At 44.1% G+C, this 15,065-nt stretch overlaps 1 protein-coding gene across 1 annotated transcript; it reads right to left on the minus strand.

The window, feature by feature from the left end:
- Positions 1-704: 704 nt before the first annotated feature.
- LOC112565000 (motor neuron and pancreas homeobox protein 1-like) lies at positions 705-13,559 on the minus strand. Its single transcript, XM_025240205.1, has 3 exons — positions 12,181-13,559; positions 6,816-6,988; positions 705-2,306 (listed from the first exon to the last, which is right to left on the minus strand). The coding sequence occupies exons 1-3, from the start codon at positions 12,968-12,970 to the stop codon at positions 2,097-2,099; spliced, it is 1,173 nt and encodes a 390-aa protein (XP_025095990.1). The 5' UTR covers positions 12,971-13,559; the 3' UTR covers positions 705-2,096.
- Between the last annotated feature and the right edge of the window lie 1,506 nt (positions 13,560-15,065).

Genomic DNA, 15,065 nt, shown 5'->3' on the forward strand with positions numbered 1-15,065 from the left:
TGCTGCCCAAGGGTACTGCAGGTCTTGGAGACACTTTGTCGAGTGTCACAAAGTGATGTGTAATGTCGTCATACGGGTACTTTGTGTTCTTACACTGCTCTTTAAGACACTCATAATACAACATAGTGGACAGATGAGATTTGATGAATGTGTCCAAAATTGAAATACCATCTGAACTTCGGACACAACAGCTGTGTGAGTGTGGTTGTGTGTGACGTTTGGCTACGTGTGACCTTTGCCCCACCATGATGAGAAGGAGATGCAGAGCGAAAAATATTTTTAGCGCTTGACAAACATGCTAATGTAAACACAACAGGTTTTTATTTGCTGTGAGGGTTGATTGAGAGTGGTTCTGAATCGAACTGTGAGCTCGTGACCAACAAGTGTCACCGAGTACATAGTTGCACAGGGTGTGTGAGTAATGCTCTTTAACCATTACTACCCGTATGTAAAGCTAGCAGTCGTCATCATCATCAACATCAGCAGCAAACATAACAGCGAGGGGAAGCTTTGATACCAACACTAGTCTCTGAGGGAAAAAAGAAATTTTAAACTAGTCTGGTTTTCATTTTCAAAACACGTTTGAGAGAAAATGTAAAGAAGATGCAGACCCTATCTCTGTCTCACTCTTGTCTCATCTGCACACCACCAACGAACACGCTCACACATCTTTTCTTGACACTTCAAAGCACCGAAAGCATGAACATGTTCACAGTTGATTTATTACATTCACGATCTTCACAGTAAGTCGATCAACAAGGGGATTTCTAAGTAATGTTTCCCACAAGCACCTGTGAACTTGGACGGAGACAACACACTACACACATTCTGCTCTCTCTCCTTGCTCGCTCACATTTCTGTCTGTCGCCATCTTTTTCTCTTTCATTCGTCCTCAGTCTCTCTTCTCTCTGTCTGTTGTCATCAGGACTTATTCTCTCTCTCGCTCCAGTAAACAAGTTATGTTCACATTTGCAAAGACACAAGTTCAAATCAAGACACGTTCAAAAGGATAGGTGGGGAAAATGGAATTAATAAAGTATATTAATATTTTTAAAAATCATCCAGTTCTGCTCACAGAGTAACAATAAAGAAACACACTTAGAGTGGGCTGAAAATACACCGTGTGATTGGTGGTTGGCCGTCACGTGACATCAGTACCGACAGGAGGAAACATCTACTGACTATCTTCTGTCCTCAGAACACTTTCGTCAACCAGCTGCAACCTCACAAGTCTTTACAAACATTTCAATTCCATGTAACAGCTACCCCGAATGGCTGGCAGGCAGTCACGCATGCGCACTGTCACGTGTTCTTGACGCATGCGCACTGGCTGGACCGCACGTTCGAGTCTGACCCCGCGATGTGAACGGTGGGATTAACACCTGAAACTTGACCCTGTGACGTCAGCTTCAGCCGCTGACCCTTGACACCTCCCAGACGACGAAAATAGATATCATAGAAAAAAGGAGCGAGAGTGCGGGGCAACATCTTGGTTAATGTGTGACGAACAATTACTTTCTTTGCTTTCGTAGAAATGAAATGTTACAATGAAAATAGTGCGCCGCTTCACAGCCGTCGTCACACCATGGTGCAGTTCGGTTCGAAGCGATTAGAATTATTTCCCTTCTGTTTTTGTTTAGAATATCTTTTTTTTTTTTTTGTGTCACATGACTGTTGCCTTGCTGACAGGTTCGATTCCTGGAATCCTCCTCCTCTCGTCCAAAAATAATAAGTGTTAAACACAGAAGTTAGTGCGCTTTTTTTTCTCTACCACCTGTGAACGTTTGGCTCTCACCTTGCAGAAGCCAGCACCTGAAGCCACCCGTGGCACCCGTGTGAACGTGTGAAGAGAAGTCTTGCAATGTCCACCAAGGTGCGCACTACAATCATGTGAAGGTCCATCAGCCAGTGCCCTGAAGGTCCAGCCCTTTCAGTGTCCGTTTAATGAGAGTAAGGGACTCAAGAGTTTAGAGCATCAGAGGCGATTCCTGGGCACGAGGTGGATCAACAGCCACATCTCTTGACCTTCCACCCCGAGTATCACTGGTGGTGAAGGTGGGAGGAGTTGGCGTCTCGTGTCGACCGACACCCACCGTCTAAGAGTCCTCGGTAACCGACAGTTCCTCCTCGTCGTCGGTGCTGACGTCATCCTCCATGTCGTGGTCGGAGGCGTCGCTCTTGGCGTCAGAGTGGGCCGCATCACCTGCAGCGTTGACGTCATCGCCGGAAGTGATGCCACCGGACGCCTCTTCTTCCGCCTTCATCCGCTTGTGCTTCGTGCGCCGGTTTTGAAACCAGACCTTGACCTGAGAACAGAGAAGAAGTCACGTGGGTGAGTAGCGTGCAGGTGGTTATGGCGAAGCCTCCATCAGTTCATCCCCGCTAGTCGAACCACAAGCTTACACAGTCACTCAGTGTATTATTAGTTTCTTAAAATTTATTTTCAAACATTACACACGTATTTGATATCATAACACATTGAACTGTAACATTTTTCGGCAACTGTAGATGTGTTTGTGTAGTCAGGTTGGCTGCTTCGTTGGGTTTTTTTTTTTTCGTGAAGTCAGCAGCTAAGACTGCATTACGATGAGGTACAAGGTAGGCCAGTCATGTAACCAGATAAAAAAGTATGTGTCAAAGACGAGATCCGAACCAAAAAGCTCCGATTATCTCTCTCCCTCTCGTTCGCGATGACTGAACCTTTCCCTCGGTTCAGCTACAATCCGTTGCGGTGTGAGGTCGAAAACAGAAAATTGAAAGAACGAATTTGAAAAGCCAGTAAAAAAAAAAAAAATCCCTCACTAAGCAGGCATCCAATTATCACGAGCAACAGGGGAGACCACTAGATCCCTTCCTCCTCTCCCCCTACCCTCCACACTTCGGCGTCGCGGAAGAAAGGAGAAGTTACCCACATCGTGACAAGCAAGGGCGGCAATAAAGAGCAAGCACTTTTCCCCCTCCACCCTACCCTACCCACACCCGTACCCTTCCTTCTCCATTCATGCTCCAAGTCCCCTAAAACGACGGCAGTTAATGCGAGTTGCAATAATTATTCGAATCCCACGAACGATTGGCGAGGGGAATCGACCCAGCCCACGAGAGGCGCGGAGGGCGAGAGACTGGGGCTGACGGCGGTGCGCGCTCTCTAAGGACACGAGCGGCAATCTGTAGAACACGCAACACTCCGAGACCCGGATGGGCTCAGTTGCGCGCTCGCAACACCGGAACGGTCCCCGGCCAGGCCGCCATAGTGTGGGCCGGGGGCTATCCGAGGACTATCCGAGGGCTATCCGAGCAGCCTTGTGGGAGCGCGCGCTGCAGGAAAGACGCAATCAGCGCGAGGGCAATGGCGACGGTTTGGTGAAGCGGGCAACGATCAGCACAGCAGCAGAGCGCGACTGACTGACTGGTCGATGTGAAAAATGGGAAACATCATCGACGACGACGACGATAACAACTCAAGCCAGTCTTTCCGCCTCTGCTGCTGGTGTTGCTGCTGCGTCAGGACATGATGGTACATGCATCCAGTGGACAGGACAGGCTGCACGACGGAGACAGGGCAGGGTGCCCGGATGTTTTATTCGCGGTTAGAGTTTGTTCACAGGCGGGAGTTTGAGATAAATGATGGCGGATTCGCCACTCGTGTTGTATTCGTTTATCTGACAACATACCAGCCACGGCCAAGTGCGAAAAAAAAAAACTGTAAAAAAGTAATTAATTACAGCAAAATGATACCACCACTCATCAACGTTTCTCCTGTTTCTCTCAAGATTAATATGTACACGTTAGTAGTTAGGGTGTGTTCGTGTTTGTGTGAAAGAGAAAAAATAAAGTTGTCAAGTAAGTTTTTGTTCTTTTCATTCAGCAAAGACTGAACTTCACAAATCTCAAAGAAAAGGAAAATTAAAAGAGGGAGCTTCTTCGGATAAGCGGTGGATGTTAGACTGGTGAGCATATTCCTGAGCACCCAGACACGACGATGCGAAAGTTCACCCGTTGACACCCCTTTGAGTCCGGTTTGACTTGGTTTGCCACGAGCTCGGAGGATTCCATGCTTGACTCAAACCATGTCCCTGCGCCCCACCCCTCCAAAGTCTCGGGTCGATTTTCAGCAGCCAGTTACCCGCCATGACGGGCTGGCAGGGGATCTGACGTGGAAACCCGAGTCAGCAACCCTTCCACCCGACACACGGGGTAGACACGACAGACGCGGGCGGTTGTGGAGAGGGGGGGGGCGGGTAGAATGGGACGGGTAGAGGGGTGCAGACTCTCAGAACGAGGTTTGTACAGTGCTACATCGTTGTCTTAAAGTGTGGATTATAAGTAAATAGGTGAGCATCGTAAAACAGTTAAACTGGCAGAAAACTATTTATAAATTTAATTTTTAAAAATCTGCTTCTACTTTCGTGGTTGTTTATTGCGCCATTTTCACCCATGTGTACAAACAAACAAACCAACAAATCAAAAACAAAAAGAACAAAGAAAAACACCGAAGAAAGCCAAAATAATAAATAACAACTTTCAAAACTGATATTAATATTGTAAGCAATACAATAACAATTATTAGGATCACCATCTCTACATTTTTCACCTGAACTTAATGGTTTCTGCTCATAGCAACCCTCGGCTGTAAGAGATGGTTGCATGGCAGTCTTAGAAACACTAACATTGAACAATATTTTTAAAATTTTCTTTGCTTGCTGTCATCGAGATGATGATGAAAAAGATAATAATAAAATAATAACTCATGAGTGTATGTTATTTCATACCAAGTTAGTGTTGAATTATTTAGAACTTTGTTCAAGTTTCTTCGAGTTTGAGAGAAACTCGTATCAGGCAGAGCTTTCAGTGTCAAATAAGATTCGCCAAAACAAGTTACTGGCAAAAAACAACAACAACAAAAACAAAAAACAAAACAACAACAACAACACAACACAAAAAAAAACAACAACAAAAAAACACAACAAACAAACACGACCATTGTCACATATTTAAACATGAATCATATTGTCAGACTTTCAGCTGTCAACATGTCAATACAGACGGAGGATGGGTGCACGGGCACTTTGCACTCGAGCATCGACGGAGCAAAAGATTGTCAATCCTCCAATACCCTAAGTCACTTTAGACATTTTAGAGAAAAGTTTGGCTCCATCTGCCATTAAAAATTTATTTAGAAGGTCGAAACTGCAGGTGTGGGACACTTCTTAGAAGTTTACTTTCCATTCGCTGTTACTTGTTCACAAAAACCTGAACGAAAATTGCTCTTTCATTTTCTTGGTCCCTCTACACTTTCTCCCTTTCTTGAACAATTCTGATAGTATTCTGTCGTCACACCTGTAAGTCACCTGATACAATACCTGTACAATCATTAAAACTTGGCCACCTTTCACCTTTTACTTTCTTTTTATTTATGTTTATTTTTTTATTTTGTCTCTAAAACTTAAACAACATTTGCAAAATCGAGCGGCCAAACCGAGCTCTAACAAGTTTTATTAATGGTCTGACCACAAAAAAGTTTGTCAAGCCACTGTGACGTCAGTCTAGTACCCGGCACAGCAGCAGCTTCTCGCTGGTCACTCAGCGCGCTCACCCTACCGCGAGCGGACGACGGTGATGACATTATCTATCGATGTCGTCGGCGGCTTGTGTCGCATCGTCTCCTCCCCTCTCCTCCCCTCGCGCTGCTGGCTCCAGTGTCCCCGGCATCACCAGCACGCGAGCGCTCGGCTAATTTGCAGTCAAACACTCCGGCAGTCAAACGCTCCATCAGTCATCGGAGTCGCAGTGGTCTCCAGTGGTCTGAGTGTCCCGCCATTTCATGGTTAATTAAACAAAAATCGTTCTACAATCGACCAGATGCCTCTCTTGACTGCTACATTTTTTTTCAGGTATGTTGAGGCAGGTGTATGTCGGGTGGCGGGTGAAGCTTCGCAGCAGGAAAAGACAGGGTGGGTGAAAAGAAAACGTGCGAACCTCTTTCCTCCACCCGATTCCCCATCACCCCAAAAAAGAAAAGAAGTGTGCATGGCGCCATGTCTGCATGAGGTCAGTCTCAGCGCCACCTTGTGACAGGGTACAAATTTTTGTGACAGAGATGCTCAACCACACAGTACCCGGACAAACATTTAACATTCTATCGGGTAGACGCGCCTAAATTCGTGTTAGGATCAGCTTTGGTCAGCAGTCAGAAGAAGTGACTGCAAACCTAAGGACAGTTGATATCTCAGCAGGGTACTCACATCCACCCCACTTGTCATGCAGTACCAATGGCATCGGAGTGAATGCAGTGTGAAGAAAAATTGAGAAATGTACCCGATAGAAAACAAGAATTTCCCAAGTCACGGGCTACTACGAATAAGATACTAGATTTAATCGAATGTTCTGGAAAGGGTAGTGACTGTGTGACAGTTATTTCACAACAAAGGACCCAAACAAAAAGGTTCAGCTGGGTATCACTGCTTTTAAAGTCGAGTGGAAAATCGCCCCGGGGGGAAGCACTTTCCCATTTAAATGATAAACCTGGTTACCGCCTCTAGAGAGGTATTCTACCCATTCATTAAAGCTTTTCAGTATCTTCCCTACTGTCAGCTATTGAACTCTTGTTATCGATAATTCGAATTAATTAAGACTGCCAACATGATTTGCAAAATGAAGAATGAAATGGAGAAAGCAGTATTGACACCCGGCTAACATCCAAAACAAAGCAACTGCCATCTCTCACAAGCATTGTACCAGACAAGCAGTCACTCTCCCAGCCACTACAGCTACCCAGGGTAAATTGCACGTGAGCTGCACAGGTGAACACGACTCACCTGAGTCTCTGTCAGCTGCAGCTTGCTGGCGAGAGTCTTGCGCTCCTGCCCCACCACGTAGTGATTCTTCTCGAACGCCTGTTCCAGCTGCAGCAGCTGCGAGGGCGAGAAGGCTGTTCTGTTCCGCTTCGGCTTCCGATACGGGTGGAAAAGTAGGCCTGGGGGTGGGCCGACTGTCACAAAGAAGAAGACACTTTCATCATTAATTTTTATATCAGCTAATGCCTCCCTCTTCCCCATCCCCTCGGCGAGTTACATTTTCTGTCGCACACGCGCGTACACATACACACAAAAGGAAGGAACAAAAAAGAAGAAAGTGATTTAAAAAAATGTTTGAAGTGGTTCTGCTAATTATACGGTTTTACTGTTGGATAAAACTGTAATAAATATGATTTAAATCGTTTGAATTGAGAGTATTATTGCCTTTCAATTTTTAGTTCTGTTTAGATTTTCCAACACTTGGTTTTGAACCCCCAGATAATTACTTTACTTTCTTAACATGACCATAATTTTGCCCCCAAAATATAATGTTTATTTTGAGATTGCTTGTTGTGACTGACAATATGTTGTTGGGCAGAACAAAAAACAAAACAAAAAAAAAAAAAAAAAAAACCAAAAAACAAAAAACAACCGACTTATCAACATTTGTTAACCACTCCTTATGTATCATTACATGCTTTTATGTCCTCATTCTGGATAATATTCATGATCATTTTAACTTTCACGAAGAAGAAACGGACAAAATTTACATATTACATGATATAAATTTGAAACGAGGTTTGTATGAGCTCTGGTAGTAAAGAACTTCTTTCAATTAGCGCATAAAAATAAAATTACTTCATGTCCTCATGGCCAAATGTTTAGAATATATATATCGTTGAATATACGTATAAACTTAATCTTCCTCAAAAAAAAAAAAAAAGAGGTAGAGGTTAAATATTAAATTAATATTCTATCGGGTAGACAGACTGTCGACTTCGTGGAGGATCAACGTAGGTCAGCAGACTGCAAACCTATGAACTTATTCTATGAATAAATGCTTGTTGTGTTAAAAGAAATGTTTATTCCGTGTTTGCATATCTAGATGATCTACGATAATGAAGTAATTTATTTTGTCATTTTACTTATGTTTCTCTCTATGTTTGTTATGTGCGCGCGCTGATGCGAAGACACGTGTTCCTGTTCCGTGCATCGTGTGGTGAGGGCGACAACGACAGGACGGGTAGAGCACTGTAGGTAAGAATGGGTGGGGATGCTTCCCCATCCCCTGCCTTCCCCTCCCCTCTCCCCCTGCGCCCTTCTCCCTCCACGCCGCGGTTTATGGCGCACAGAGTGAATTAAACAGTCACCCGAGGCGCGTTGCATCACGGGCCTGTGTATCAATCTCGAGGCCAGTAAACCAGCCACACGGCCGGTCTTGCGTTACTGTATAAACACGGCTTTGTTCATGTCTGTCACCCTCGCTGATTTCAGCCAAGGTTTTTTTACAAATAAACTTTTCTTCCTCTTTTCAAGTCACTGAATTTAGTCTGTGACATTCAAGTTTTGGGAGTTTTTTGATGGTTGTAAAGGCGTTGATTTTCTCAACATGCTTGTTGTTGTTGTTATTATTATTGTATGACCGTCGTCTCGTCCTCTTTTCTCTCATTTTTACTCTTTCTCTCACTCGATCTTTCTCTCTCGCCGACTACCTGAAGAGGAACATTGTGCAGCACAGATGGTGTCGACAAGAACTATCATAAAACTTAGTTGCTTATGATTGAATATGTCAGTTAGCGAACACTAGAGCTAAAAATAGCCTTTGGCTGTCCCCCCAATCTCGACTTTTATTGCTGTCGATCTTCACATGTTAATCCAAATGATACACTGATATGTCCTCAGTTCCCGTGAATATACTTATCACATAATGGCGGCTATGAAAGCTAAGTTTTTGGCTTTAAATGCTTGGACTGGTTACAAATACGAATCTTGATATCTAGCCTGTCCATGATATGTTACACAACCTTCGCTTGTATTAGAATGAAAGATTGTATGACAGGAGGAACAACAAGCTACAAAGTTCTTCTAGTAAGACATAAGTACACAAGAATTATCGTTTATTATTGGTGTACCAAGGGGTTATGACACCCGTGTATGCACCCCAGGTCACGTCGGTAAACTACTGGCTCCTTTGGCAGAAGACAAATTAAAATTAAAGATATCAACTCATTCGTTAACTGCTGTTAATTTACAAAACCTGTTAATAGATACAATTCGGGTGTGTTGTTGTAACAATGTTATATACTTGTAATTGACAATAATATTAAAGAGAAGAATTTTAATAAACACTTTATTTACAATAGAAAGATATCAGACAGACAAAAACTTTTAATAAACACCTTATTTGACTGAGGCGGTTATAAAAAAAAACATTTTTGGGGATGTTGTTTGCTTTCTCTTTCGATACGACACTAGCTTTCTGTCCCCCGCACTCTCCCCCCCTACCTGGATAAAATAACAGCACCTTGGATCACAGGTAATATTTAATTTTAAAGTGTAATTGGTCCTGATAAGTTCTGAAGGTAAAATAAATAACTGCTTTTTACACAGCTTTCAATTGTAACAAGTGTCTGGTTCAAAACCTGAAATTGGCCGGATGGACGGGGGATCCAGCCACATGTTAGGCCGTCTGTCAAACACAAACTAGGCTTGAAGTACAAACAATTCATCAGCATCACTACGCGCTTCCGGTTGGCGGTTACGCCATCACCGTCACGTGGGTTTGTTTCAGTACATAATGGTGGCTGTGCTGGATTGGCAGCTAATATATCATGGTCATAATTAATTCCTCCAGCCATAGCCAGGGCTAAAAATGCCCCGTGGTTTATATAAGCCTGAGTTGCCAATCTTGTATTAACTAGCGGGCAACCTGGTGGTTACTTCAACAGAACCCGTAAACCCGAATACTAACCGGTTCGATATCAGGTGTGACACAGTGATTTTTTTCCCCTCTTGACAGAATTGTTGATTGCGTAGATGACATCGTGGAGGGTTGGGACTGTGTACAACTGCTCTTTCTACCATACTAAACTGTACATACTGTTAACTGAAGTATGTGATTGTACAAAATTACCAACTTTTCAGTGTTTACAAGAACGCATTGTAATTCGCCGAAGCAAGCCAAGTAGATTTTTCATTTATAAAAATTGATGCTTAAAGAACTTTTGCATGTTTGGTAGTAAGAAATGTTTGCAGCTGAGGGAGGACACAGTCAACTGTCACTGATGAAGCCTGACCACCAGGCCAGCGACTACACCCGTGGTGCTGCAAGTGCATCTGTGTCCTGTCCGCTCAGCAAAGGCACAAAAAACCGCCATTAACTCCAAAGGAGGGCGCTGCTTGTGATGCTGTTAAATTTGCAATTTCCCCCTCCTTTCCTTTTTTTCTGTTCTCGCCGACGTGGCTGCCATCGCCACTTGCAGCATTGACGACAAGCCGATCACGTGACGATGACTCAAGTAACTGTTGTTCTCGCCAATTTATGTGTCTTTAACCGCGGCCACGCTCGGCATCAATTTCACGCAGGTGGCGGAAGAGAAAGTTTTCCGTCTCCTCACCCAACCCCCATTGACAGACACACACATCCGCGTGTTTGACAAAAACAAAGCCAAGTAATGACGAAAAATACACCGATGGGATGCTCAATTTCTAGCAAATAAAACGGAGAGAAATCGTGTAAGAGAGACTGCGCGCAAGAAAAAATAGGAGTGATTTGAAAATAAAATTCTGACAAAGAGTTTTTGAAGTATATACTATATATACTTCCACATGCAGTGTGTCTGTTTAATAGGTTTGTGCAAATTAAAACTATAATTTATTTTTGTGAAAGTATTAGGAGGTTGCCACTATCTTACAACCAAGAAAAAGAAATTGCTCACGAACATTAAAATTTCAGTGACAGAGTAGACTCGACTTCATTTAAAACTTACTTTATATATTCTATCCAGCTTTTTAAAGATGGTCACGAGTGATGTGTTTTAAATGTATCAAATGTTCGTTGCTTTCCTTGAGTTCTTTTCAAAATTCTCTTCTCTAAATCGTTGAAGCTTAGCCGAAAATTTGTTTTGCAGAAAATACGATTGTTTGAACTCTGGATTGTTTACAATATTTTTTTAGTCTTACTTATATGAGTAGGTGTGTGTATCGATGAAAGTGTTGATGTTCAGTGTGTGTGTATCGATGAAAGTGTTGATGTTGTGTGTCGATGAAAGTGTTGATGTTCGTGTGTGTGTTGATGAAAGTGTTGATGTTCGTGTGTGTGTGAGAACGCCAGTGCGCGTGTTTTTAATATTTTTCTCTCGAGCAGCACACACATAGCGCCAGACGGTCGGGAGGGGAAATCATGCAGATGACTGAACAAATAAAATTGTTCAGGCGTGCGCGCGTGCCTCGTTGTCCGGAAAACGCGCCTTTAACGCTCAGAAAAAACCGTTTATCGTGCGTACCGAGGGCTTGCTATTAGCGCCTAAAAACAACTGTAACCCTAGTCACCTTAAATAAACCAGCATAATATCATTTAGTAGTTGAGTTTATTCCTTGTTGCTCCCCTGAGGGCACAGGGCCGCAAATCATATCATCACCAGTGTGTGATGTAAGTGTTTAATAAACAAATGTTCCTACTTTGTGTACAGGATCGTTTCCTGGCATTGCGCTTTCACCAATAACGAGAAGTATTTAGGGTTAGTTTGAAATGAAATTAGTCGAAATTGTATGATTATTTGGATTGTTTATTAGAATAAATGATTTTCTTGAATTTCTTATGAAGGGGAAAAAACAACAGATGAAATGACAAACATAATTAACCAAAAGAAAAAAGCAAAACAAAATCATCTACGGGCAAAGGACCATCGACATTTTGTTAGGTTCGTTTTATTGCAAACACTTTTCAGTGTTCTGTCCCCCTTTGTACCTTTATCCAGTGAAGTTTCTTGATGTTGACATCTCTCCAGCACACCCAACCCTCCCCAACGAACTTAGCAGAACAATGATAACAAATTTTGAAAAGCAGCAAACATTAATGTTGATTGTAGACAGCATTCTGAATGATGACCACATCCTTTACATATTTTTATTAAACTAGTCATGCGTCTATTGCTCCTATGTACACCTAAACATTAAAGCATGAATATCGTTTCATACTTTGTAAAATATGTCAACATAATAAATATCATAAGAAATTTAGCTTTGTTTAATATGACAACAAATGAGAGAGATTAGTTAGAGAATGTGGTAGGAGGAAGAGTGAGAATAATAAGAGGAAGAAAAAGAGAGAAACAGCAGTATAGAAAGATGAAGACATGTTAATCAAATCAGGTTGTACACTTACTGGGGTACCTAGGGTGCATGAATCCAGAGTAGCGGGCCGCAAGCAGAGAGTGTGCGGACTGGTGATGTGCGATGTCCCGCTGCAGACTGTACAGAAGGGGGTTGACAGGCAGAGCCCCGAGCCCCTGGTGAGGTCCCATCAGGGTGTTCATGGCAGCCGCCAGGCTGCGGTTACACACACGCAAGGGCTGCTGGTACAGGTTGGCCCCTTCGTGGTCTCCTCCAGCAGCTGCCGCGGCCAGCGCATGACCTGCGTGTTGGTGATGATGGTGGTGACCAGCGTGGTGACCATGATGAGGTCCGAACGCCCCGCTACCCACCAGCAGGTGCTTGAAGTCCTCGCGACTCCAGGGTCCGAAACGGTTTTCCGTTTCTGGCGACAAGGACTTGTCCAGACCCAAACCGCCGCTGGGGCTAGCGGAGTGAGCAGGGGACGGAACCCTCGCGCTCCTCTCGTCATCCGTAGAGGACGGCGATGCTGTGCCCAGCCTGGGCGACAACGACGACGATCTGCCCTCCCTTGCACGGTCTGCGACCCTTCTCTCACCGTCCCTCGAGCCGTGATCACCGGGCACCTCCTTGCTGACGACGCTCCCTCGGCTAAAGTCTCGATCCCTTGCACGCTCCCTGTCCGGGAGGCCCCGCTCCTCAAACGGTCTGCAAACCCCGCCACTGCTGCTGCTGCTGTTCTGGCGCCGGCCCGGACTGTCGTCACGGCGTCCGATGAGCGATTCGATGGAGAAACCGTGCCGCTTGGGGGCGCTGGCTGCCACCACTGCCGCAGCAGTCATGATGATGAGGATGAGGAGGACAACGATTCCCAGGTCTCACAGGTGAGTTGAGTACAGGTGAGTCTTTGTTCCGAACAGAAAACACAAACACACACGGTCAGAGGATGCAGGGGGACGACTGAGGTCCAGTCTTTGATTAATTCTCTCGTTCGATGCCAGACTGGTGAGGGTGGGCAGCATCCACCCGCCTCTAGGATGCTCCTCGCAGACCTCTCGTGTCTCCTCGTCGATCACCTTTGCTCTCTTAGGTCACAACACGTGATGTTGTGGTGGTTTTTTTTACCTGACTATCAAGCACCTACCTTACTTCCAAGTTTCACACGGGATGTGAGAGTGGCAGAGAGTGAGGTGAGTGTCATGTTGTCACGGACAAGGACCACAGACAACACAACAACAGCCGCCTTCCGCACGCGCTGTCCGCAACTTCTCATCACTAGCCAACAAGCTTCTTTGCCAGACGAGCTGCGAGACGAACCGCGCCCCCCTGCGTTGCCACCGCTCCAATAAATCGTCTGGTGCAGCGATGTGGCGTTGTATAGTCGTCGATGTCGCGTAGCGCGCCTACATCATTACTCGCCTTTCAGTTGTTAGCCGCAATGGCCGGCCGTCCCTTCCGCTGCCGCGCCGCCGCTCACGCCAGCCAATTAAACGTCAATTACGGTCTCGGAGGGCGGAGCTCGTTGTAACGCGTCAGCCATTGGCTGACGGCAGCAGTCACACACGCGCACTCGCCACGCAGGAGGCGGCGCCTTCCGCCAGTCACCAGCCATGTCGCCCCGCACATGGGCCGAGTTGTTCTACAACACATAACTGCCATCGCTTGCACGAAGGTTGAGGAGAAACGGGAAGAATTTTTTAAAAAGTCGTTAACGACACTAATATGTTTAGAACGAGGATGTTAAAAATGGACCAGACTACACCATCCATCGCCAGCAGGAGCAGCAACAACAACAATAATAATAGAAAGAAGGAGGTTGAAAATACTTAACTGTGTCAGACTGACAAATTTATCCTCGGCTGTCAGGCAATAAATGGAACGAAAACAGATGTGGAGATAAAAGCATAACATTAAATCATAACATCATAAAACACTTGGCTTGGTCATTGTAGTACTCTCTCACTCTCCTACTCACTCACGCACTCACACACACACACACTCACTCACACACCTACACACACAGAACGGTTTACAGGCAATAAACAAGAAACATTACTATTGTCAGACATCATTTGATTGACTGAGTCTCTTTATATCAGTTTGACTGTTGGCGTGTGTTTATCTTCATTTACATTTGAATTTCTCAATATGTGTGTGTGAATAAATAAATATACATTGTGTATGTATGTATGGGGATATATGTGTGTGTGTGAGGAGGTATTTACTAGCTTTCGGGAATCATCTTTACTCTGTAGCACAAGCACCAATAAAGAAAAAATTCTTGAGATAACCCAAAACAACTGCAATATAGTTTGAAGTTTGTGAAAAGCTGAGTGTAATACTCATGGATGACAGCGTTGCCTACATTAATATATATATTAAAAAGATTAATCTTTGCTATTAATGTAAGAAAAGCGATCCACAGCTGTCATTTTTCGAGTAGCAGTGTCTTTGTTGTAAAGAAGTAGCTGTTTGGTTGTATCAGTTACTGGGTAGCAAGGTAACTAAAAATAATTTTTTAAAGTCAAACAAGTATTAGTACAGGTGAGTCCACCTGACCGAGGCCAGTATCCAGACAGCTGTTGTGCTATATTTTTATGGGACTTGCAACTTACAAGTTACAGTAAATAAAACAGCTGATTAAACATAGGAACAGTTTTTGTTTCAGCGGTTATCGACATGATCGACTCTTACATATCTCGTCTCTTGCAATGAAGTTCTCGCGAAGTCCAGACAGGATTTTCAAGTTTAAATAGTCACCAACCTTATCCCTTCATCCTGCGAACAAATTGGTTTTTTTGGTGGAGTGTCTTTTCTTATTTATTGGAACACAATGACAGTTTACTGATAACTGCTGATGATGAAGGAAAATGAAGAAGTAATACACGCCCTCGATTAAACAGATTCTTTGTGATGAAAAAATCCACACGAAATGAA

Source organism: Pomacea canaliculata, linkage group LG5 (genome assembly GCF_003073045.1).
Source record: "Pomacea canaliculata isolate SZHN2017 linkage group LG5, ASM307304v1, whole genome shotgun sequence".
Classification (NCBI taxonomy): domain Eukaryota; kingdom Metazoa; phylum Mollusca; class Gastropoda; order Architaenioglossa; family Ampullariidae; genus Pomacea; species Pomacea canaliculata.

Bases quoted from the DNA above. Each gene is read 5' to 3' on its own strand.
- LOC112565000 (XM_025240205.1), bottom strand. From the start codon at position 12,970: ATGACTGCTGCGGCAGTGGTGGCAGCCAGCGCCCCCAAGCGGCACGGT. The intron at 6,989-12,180 runs GTAAGTGTACAA...TCTTTGTGACAG, and splicing joins CATGCACCCTAGGTACCCCA to TCGGCCCACCCCCAGGCCTA. The intron at 2,307-6,815 runs GTGAGTCGTGTT...CTCTGTTCTCAG, and splicing joins TGCAGCTGACAGAGACTCAG to GTCAAGGTCTGGTTTCAAAA.